The 9217-nt window shown below is 39.0% G+C and overlaps 1 protein-coding gene across 1 annotated transcript in view; it reads right to left on the bottom strand.

The window, feature by feature from the left end:
• The window catches only part of HS3ST5 (heparan sulfate (glucosamine) 3-O-sulfotransferase 5), a 6785-nt gene extending 4190 nt beyond the window's left edge, over window positions 1-2595 (bottom strand). Inside the window, exon 1 of the mRNA XM_009893604.1 lies at window positions 2457-2595. Within this exon, the coding sequence (XP_009891906.1) occupies window positions 2457-2563 (107 nt within the window). The 5' untranslated portion in view covers window positions 2564-2595. The remainder of the gene's footprint in view (window positions 1-2456) is intronic.
• Window positions 2596-9217: the final 6622 nt, after the last annotated feature.

Here is a 9217-nt window from a genome sequence, read left to right as displayed (position 1 = left end):
CTCCCTAAAAAATAAAAAACATCCTTTAAAAGATCTTGGATGTCAGAACCAAGGTAGTTGAATCCCCAGATGTAAATATTTACTGTTATATTGCAACATGTTAATATTTTTGATTCTGTGAGTCATTTTTTCCATTAAAAGAACAGTCCTTTGCAAAGAAAGTGTATATGACATTTATCACATCACTGAAGTTGCTCTCCCAAAACAGGCAATTTCTCAAACTGCTGCAGTCAAACTCCCCAAATATTCTTCTTGAGAAAACCCACCATAGAACAATTCCTCTCAGGGAACAATATTTTTGACTAATTTCAAATCAGCTAAAGTACATCTGGGCAAACTTAATGACAAGTAGCAGTGCTGTCTCTCCTGACCCAGAATACTTGCTAATTTGCTTCTAATGTAGGTGTCATGGTGGCAAAAGATTATGAGCCTGGTTCCAGCTCCAGCATTTCAGAGCATTGAAATCGGGTGCAGAGGCTGCCCGTACTGCAAACAAGAGAGTCAGGCAACTCAAAGATTGGACCGAATCTTCTCAAAATTGTCAGGCACAGAATCTGTTTGAACTGCCACATGTGAAGCAGCTCCGTGCACTCAGGATCTGAAGGACGTGTGCTTCCCCTGGAGGGAAGTGCTCAGCTCATTCGACTTTATGACTCAATGAATCAGATAAACTAGTGGTAATTTCCCTTCGGGCCTAAGAAAACTCAAAACATTCCCGTTGAAGAGCCTAATCTGAGGCTATTAAATGTGGGCCATCCTCAGCTCTCTTGTCCAAATTGGATCAGCATAAATTAAGCATAAATGAATCTGGATTTCTTCCTGAACAATTAGTTACTCCTAAATCTATCGAAGCTACTCAGTGTCCTTTTACTGACAAATTCAACAAGTTTGGATTGTGCCCTAATGCTAAGGCAGAAGAACATTTCCATTTAATTCATCTGTCTCATGCTTTCTAGTGCTTTTTTCTCTCTCTCTTTCATAACAAGTCTAAATAAAGTGTTGCTTTTTAGCAGTGTGGTATTTTTCACATTGGGTAATGCAAAAGAATGAAACTGGATTTTACTGCCATTGGCAACATTATATATGAAACCGGTGGAATTCACTGCCGCAGGAGGTCAGTGAGTCAAATACTGTGGCGAGATAATTTTATAGCCATCAGTAAATTCCGTAGATGTGCAAGCATAGATAATAGCATAAGGTTAATTAGATTTCATGCCTCTGAGCATAAAATATACTATTGCAGGGACCAATAAGGAATTCTGCCTCCATTTACAGAATTACATTAGTCTCAGTGAAGTTTTCACCTCCAAAGCATCAGAGATGCTTTGACCACCAGGGGAAAGAAGATATAAATTCTGGGGCTTAATTTGCAATGCACTTGATCCTAGCTGAGTACACGGTCTCTCTCTTCTTCTGGAGTGGATTTAAGCAGCTGACGAAGGTGCCCAGTAACCTCAGATGGAGCTCAACATTCCCTAGGAATGGACACTAGTTATCTCCATTTTCAATCCACTTTCCATGCATTGTGTATTCACACAGCATTATGTCACAATTTTGAACTCAAGTCATATTTTCCATCATTTAAAAGAGACTTGTTAGAGCATTAGCACTGGCAAGCTGTCTACCAGCTTCTGGAAATCTCAAACTCTTTTTTCATTCGTTCTTTCAAAACAGCTTTTTTTTAATCCTGTCTGTGTAGCACCTACTAGGGCAATCCCAGGCCATTTTGAAGGTGACACAAACTGCAGTGTCAATGCAGGTAGCACTACTGTTGCACTGTCAATAACCAGCCAAAACTCAGCCTGGTCAAAAGTGCCAAATACTCTTTAATTTCCTCTGCTGGATTTTCTACTGTTCTCCAGGAAATCACTTGCAGAGAAAACCCACTTATTTAGCACATTCAACTCCAGAAAATACTGGCTAATTAACATAGTTAAAATTCTCAAACCCTGAAGCAGTCTTTCAAGTGAAATAGTATTCAAAACTTGACGAGCTACTCTGCAGGCTCATACTTAATTTTAACTATCACTGTAGCGCATTAATTGCTTGCTCATAAATTTAGAAAGACGATATATAAATACATCATAACGGTTTTGCTGAAACTAGAGGTCAACACACAGATGCACACAGACAAAAATGAGCTACTGTAATGACATTTTTACTGGGTGCTGTTTTATTTCTTCTCTGAAAACAAGTTCCAGTGTGCTTAGAATACAAATGGACAGACAGAAATATTCTGACAGGGATGACCCGTGACTCTATTTCCCTACTCTCTCCTCCAAAGGGGAGGAAAGAACAATGAAAACCAGTACTAGAATAGACAGTCTTTCTGTCTTTCATGAGTAAACACTAAAACAAAAAAAAAAAAGGACAAGAACACATTCAGATCCTTTAAGCAAAACCCAAGACAATCTGAGCCCATTTTTAATTAAGAGAGCAGCTACTTAATGCCTTACCTATCCAAGCTCCCAACTCTGGCAACTAGATATAGGAGACTTCCAATAGCAAGGCTGCCTAGTACAAAGAGCTTCTGTCTCAGCAACGCCTGCTGTTTGAATAGCATGGCCCTCCATCAATCTTCAGGACTTCTTCAGTCTGCAGGGACAAGAACACATAAAACACTCATCAGAAAGCAATATGCAGGGTAATGTTTAATCAGTTGTTGCAAGAGATCAAGCCACACTTGCAAAATCTTTTAAAACTGCAAAATAAGTAGTAAAAACTTCTTTGTTTGCTACTGTTTTTCTGTCTCACGTGGCAACACCAGGCAATGTATCTGGGTTAGGGTGATAATTCTGGAAGTTCAGTTACATTCACCATTGCTAGGGCTGTCTGATAACCATACTATGGGTATTGACTCTGTAGAGGCTTGTATTGTAATAGGATCTCTTGTTAGGTAAATATGTTTAGACTTTAAGCCCTTCAAAATCAGCCTGGGCTAGATTTCAACAGAGATTTAAATGCTTTGCTGCCAAGCGAGGCACCAATAGCCAGGTGTTAGGCTTGCAAGTCCTGTGCACACAGTGTATGGGGCACGTTTACTGTGTCTTTAGTATTATTAGAGTGTAAGCTGGAGAGAAATCTAAACCAGTGCACTTCCTGATCTATGCCAGCAAGGCCCTAATGACAGACCTGAGAAGCATGTAACTGGGGTGGTCATAATGACCATTTTTCAACACCAGCTCATCTTATCAGCTCTCCCTGTGCTGGGCATTAGCTTGGGCTGTTCTGTGGAGAAACCCTTAAGCATCTCATCTGCCTGATGCTGGCTCTGGCTATTATCTTAAGACCTGATGGGACACAAACTGGAATGCTTGCCCATATCCCCAGATTTCAGCAAACTTGAAGCATAGACTTAAATTTCCTTTTCTGATGTGCACAATAGACTGTCTAAAACCCACAAATGAGCTTTGCTTCAAATACTTTAGATATGAGGCAGGCATGAGTCAAACAATGTGACCTTGGGCCAAGAAGATTGAACCAGAATAACCGGGAGGTCACTAGGTAAGTTAGAAGGAAGACCTGAGTAAAACTATTTATCTTTAGCCTGACTCTTCCCTAGACATTAGGTTTGTGTTCAGGACTGCAGACCTGTTTAGGAGACTCAGAGCTGCATACGTAGTACCTTCTTACAAGAACTGAGGAGAAAGATAAGTCTCTTCTTTCAGAGGACAGACAAAGATGACATGGTTCTTCACTCTGTATGAATCCTAGGCTTTTTTATAAATATACACGAGACTAAGGTTCAAATCCTCTCACTGGATCAGGGGATGAAAAGCCATCTTGTCTAGCAACCAAATGAATGTTTTATTCACCAAATTGATCCTCTTGATATAAAAACCTACAAATATAAACTGGACTCACCCGAACTACTTATCCATATTCTCACTCCGTCAACCAGAGAGTGTTTAATATATTATGGAGTAGTTTCAACAGAAACTGCTTTTTTTTCCGAAATTTTGACTGGACTTACTTTGAACAATTTTTGATGTCAAGTTTCTTATGTTTTCCCACTAGCAAACCCCCTTTTGCAGCTCACCTTTTTCTTTTCCAGCCTTCAGACTTGCATCAAGCAGGACTGGGAATAGATTATTATAAGCATGTAACTATATACAGAAGAAGAATGGGTAATGACAGTGCAAGGTTTGACTGGCCACTGTTAAATAGAGCCTGTAAATGTTTCTTTGTCCTGCCCATACTGTTAAATTTTTGGCCCAGAAAGCTCTCATGAGACTCCAGGATACAGTTTAGTATCTGCTACAAGCCAGGGACCATTCCCATTAAACAGTATGAATGCAGTCTCTGCCTTTGTGCTGGCTGAGTTTCGTGGTATGGATGCAGGTCACTCCATACTGCTTGTCTTCAAGGGTGGTAGAATAGTCATTCCCGAGTACATTTATTTTACTGCTATATAGAAAGCCTTTGTAAGACCAGCCCATCATCTCTTGATAAAAGAGCCATGCAGCATTGAAGCTCTGAGTCTGACTGAGTCTCTAACACACTTCTGGTGTGCTAATAGTAACAGTAACTCCTTACACTGCCAGGTCATAGCTCAGGATATAACCTCTTATACAGGGTAGCCTATCATACAGAATATATTGCTTTTTACACAGATAAAAGTAATTCTGTAATAAGAATTCTTAGATAAGATCCTTATTGCAATGAGAATCTTATAAAACACAGAGTAAAAAGAGTTTGCAATGTAAATACAGAGACAGAAGAAGTATTATCATCCTTTAAAAAATAAATGAGGAGCAGAGGTACAGAGAGATGAAGTGATTTGCTCAAGGGCACAGAGAAAACCTGTAGCACCAGTGGGATACAGTGTGAAATGTCTGAATTCCTATCTAGTGCCTTAACTATGTGATAAACTTTTGCCTTTTTTGTAGTATACTTTTTCTTAACATTGAAAAATAAACATAAAAATGACATAGAAATGAGTAATTCTAGACATTGAGCAAGGCAGAAAACCCATAGCTGAAGTTTAATTATTAAGAAAAGTGCACAGATACTCTAGCTCTATGTTGATACGCTACTACTAATTATTCTTTTAAATTAAGTTATTTAATTAAAAAACAGGAAAGACAAGGACATGATGATGATGACAGCAAATTTTCATATGTTTCCAGTTTTAAATCCCTGAGTGCTGCTCTCTCTAAATAAAAGGATCACTTCAGTGTTACAACAATTGGTTCTGAACCTCATCTCTCAGAAAACATGTACACATGCAGCCCTCTGTACATGGAACTAAAGTGCTGCCCACATGTTCTCCCTTATACAGGCGCTGGGACCCCAGTTAAGTCCTACCTGCAGGCCTCACTAAGGCGGTGGAGGTCACCAGGGCATAATGAAATCAAATTAATGACAAGCTGTTCTCTGAAATGTATTCCACAAGGTCTCATGACTGTAATATTCATGTTTGCAATAATATTCAATACAAAAAAAGCCAAACAAACCAAACCAACCAACAAAAACTCAGACAGAAACCAGTTCAGTTTTCTCTGTGTTGTCTCTGTGTCTTCATGTACTTGAGTACGGAAAACTTTTCCACAGAAAGGCAAATACTAAACACCCACTAGAAATGCAAGTATAACATTATTTGTTTGCCTGTTTTGTTTTTGTTATCACTTTCAGCATATAATTTAAAGTCCATGGAAGGAGTTTTATTCCAGAGAGTTTATGACCTCTACAATAATTTCCTCAGATGTTAGGGTTTTTTTTAATGAAAGGAAATGTGGAGAAATAATATCTCAGCTTCAGAAATGACTACATCTTGCAATGCACGTACTGAGATAGCTCTACGTGACAGAGGAGAGGACTGAAGAAACACTTCTATTTAAGCCACAGAGTTAATACAACCAGAATGTGATTAAGGTGAAGGTCCCTAAGGCGGAAATGTTGCTGGAGACTAAAGTGGCAACACCTAAATGAAATGGAAAGAAGAAATGAAAAGGAAGAAATGAAAACTCTGGGACACATTATAAGCTGCACTAAGTTTTCTATAAGGAACATATACTTTTAAACTTGACTAGAAGCTGGAAGGCAAGATATAATGTAACCCAGAGTGACAACATTTTAGCAGTTATTTGAGGCAAATAAGGGTATTTAAAAAAAAAAAAAATCGCTTTCTGTTAGGTAGCGCAGCTAAACTGGTACACAAGCTACTGACCAGTAGAGGGAAGCTTGGGAAAGCTGAATTATACTGGTAGCTGGATGGTCAATGTGGAACCTCCTACCTACTGTTGCACATCTCCAGTGGGCTTACATCAGAAATATCTAACTTTAACAATCTAGTTAAATGTACATACGAGGAAAGTCCCTTCCTGAATATCCAAGAGAGTCATGATGCATAAAGAACAACACAAATAATTCATAAGGTGGAATGCATAATTTCTAGAAACGAAAGTGTGTGCAACATCATTTAGAGAAAAGAATGTAATGCATTTTGTGATTTCAGATACACAACTGATCTAACTTTTTAGATTGACATAGTAAAGTTTAAAGAAGCTTTATTTAGCACCAGAAGGTAGCTTTATCAGTGTATTGATGTGAATACTTCAACCAACCCCATTCCCTGTGTTCCCATCCCTGCTGGTGAAAGGACTGGGGTTATTGAGTGAATCACCAGGAGAAATCAGTACAATTATGGAGAACTGTGATGATAATACCAATTAAAAAACAGATGGATTGTTCCTGTTGAGATGAAGTGATTGTGGATAAAGGAAGATATTGCATGTGCTAGCCAAATAATGTGAATTTTCGGTGAACTCTTGTAAAAGTTAGTTTTAGGTTCAAGTTAAGTAAAAGTCAAGTAAGTAGAAGAAAACAAAGAAAAGTATACCAATAATGATGGTATTACTGATAAAATTCTGAATTTGATAGCACTGCAAATTGTGCAGAAGCACTGAAAACAGAAGCTGTTGCTATAATCACCTATTCCAAATAAACAGACAATGAGACAAGATTGCCAGGAACTTGTTTGAAAATGATCAGAGGGAAATTTTTGGACACGTGGAGCAGAGATGAGAAGATGCTACTGATAAATGAATAGCATGTGGCTGATTACGGAGAGAAGTGTAAGAAAGGAAGGCAACATATAATCCTTTGGTAAACAGACTGAAGAGATACAGTTTTGATGGAGTGCTGTGATTAATCAAAGTGAAGTACAAACCACAGGCAAATATGCACAAAGGAGGCTGAAAAAATGATAAATAGGAGATTTTTTTAGTTGAATTTGCCAATGAGTTGGCATAGATCTTTCTGATTTAGCACACCAGCAGGGGTCATCTGTTGACCAACAAATATTTGTCTTCATACACTGAGAAAATCTTTGAGTTTATGTGGGATTTAAGTACAGTGACTGAGGAAACAAGTCAGGGAACAGATCACTTGGCACATTTCCATTTCTCTTGATTTTGCATTTTGTTTCTTGAACGTTAACTGCATCTTCTTGCATTTGTCACTGTGGGTAAAATTCATAGAAATCAAGCACTTAGACTTTTTTGGGGGTAGGAAATCACATGGCATTTGGGAAAGGAGGGTATTTATCTCTCAAATTGCGTGCATCAGCTCATCAGCTAGTGATCTTCATGGTCTGGCTGGAATAGCCGGTCATACTCCTACTCCTTCTTTAGCCTTCTCCAGGTCCTCCTCTTCCCCTTGTGCCGCCTCACCACTGATGAAGGTCTAAGCTAGAGGCAAGGAAAAGATATGCTCCCGCTGTACTTTTTCCCCAGTACCTTTCACTTCAGTGGTTTAATTGCAACAGTACTGCTGCACCATGTGGGCTATGTTAAAGGGCTAGAATAACCATGATAAAGAAGAACATGATTTTTCATTAAAGAGAGGATTTTTCATTCCTGGTAGCATTGAATAGCCTAAGAACAGACAAAATTCTTCCCCTTTTAGACACAGTAAAATGAAATGGATAATGGGAACTGAAAGCTTTGAAAATACCATTTTTCTGCAGGAATGGCAAAGTGCTGAGCCCACAGAAATGGAATTTTGATTTAATTTTTTTTTTTTCTGTAATGGTTCATATTTTCAATATCAAAAAAGAAATTTAATTCTGATGTGTAATTACAGTGTTTCAATTTTTTCTTTCTAGCATAGGAATGAGATGAGGTGAAATAAGATTAGTGCACACTTGCTCAGTTCAGGATGTGAAAAAAGAAAAGAAGGAAATACTTTCACACCGTGGAACAAGTTCACAGATTCAGGTAAATATCCCTGTGTACTAAACATGCCCTTTTCTCCTCATGACTCATATTGACTGAAAGAGTGGAAAACAAAATGTCAGCAAAGCTGACAGAAAACAGTAAATGATGCAGATAAACTCCAGCATTAAGATTTCCTATGATCTTATGCCATAGCGGTGACAATAACTTAAAAATACCTTTTTTTTTTGTCTGCTATTGTACAGTTTTGACATTTAGGACTGCCTTTAATCTGCCCTTGAAGTCAGTTCTTTGTTTAAGAAGTGGTAAGACTCTCCAGAAAGGCTGCTTTAGTCTGGGAGACCATCCACAAAATCAGCATCTGTATGTGGATACTAGATAAGAAAACATATGTTTTTTTCACAAAAGTTGGCACACTATCAGTGCTGAAAGAGCCTTTGTGATTCATAATCCCAAACCCATCAGGGCTGTTTTGGGTGGTACACCCAGATATCTGGGTTCTCTCCAGCCTATAGAGAGTGGTAATGGCTATTTATTTAGCCCACTTTAACTCCAGATGCCCTGAAAACTCATCTATCCATAGTTTTACTGTCTCTAGGTAGCTACTGTGTCAAGTGACAACAGTACAGAAGGCCATAACCAGCTCTTTATCACATTCCTTTCTCAGCCTGACCTCGGGTCTTCTTTTGCATCTGACTGAAAGACATTGAGCAAGATGGTGTTGGGAAGAGAGAAACAACTCCAAAGCTCACTGTTGCCTTTGCGATGCCCTGTGCCAAACAGATCTGCTGCCAGATTGTCAGCGTAGTTAGGAATCTCAGACGCTTTGATGCCCTTGAGGTCTCAGACACATCTGCTTAGGAAAACTGCCTTATTGCATCCGAGCCGGCGAGGCAGGCGGCCGCGTTCTGCTGAATGATGACTAGGTTGCCATGATCCACGCTTAGCTACAGTGCTCCAGGAACACTTCCAAGCGCATAGATCTTAATAGGACTTCATTAGTCCAAAATACAGATGCCTGTCTCCTTGCCAGCATCCCG

The sequence above is a fragment of the Charadrius vociferus genome, unplaced genomic scaffold, assembly GCF_000708025.1.
Source record: "Charadrius vociferus isolate BGI_N301 unplaced genomic scaffold, ASM70802v2 scaffold359, whole genome shotgun sequence".
Taxonomy (NCBI): domain Eukaryota; kingdom Metazoa; phylum Chordata; class Aves; order Charadriiformes; family Charadriidae; genus Charadrius; species Charadrius vociferus.
This window is presented reverse-complemented; position numbering and strand designations above follow the sequence as displayed.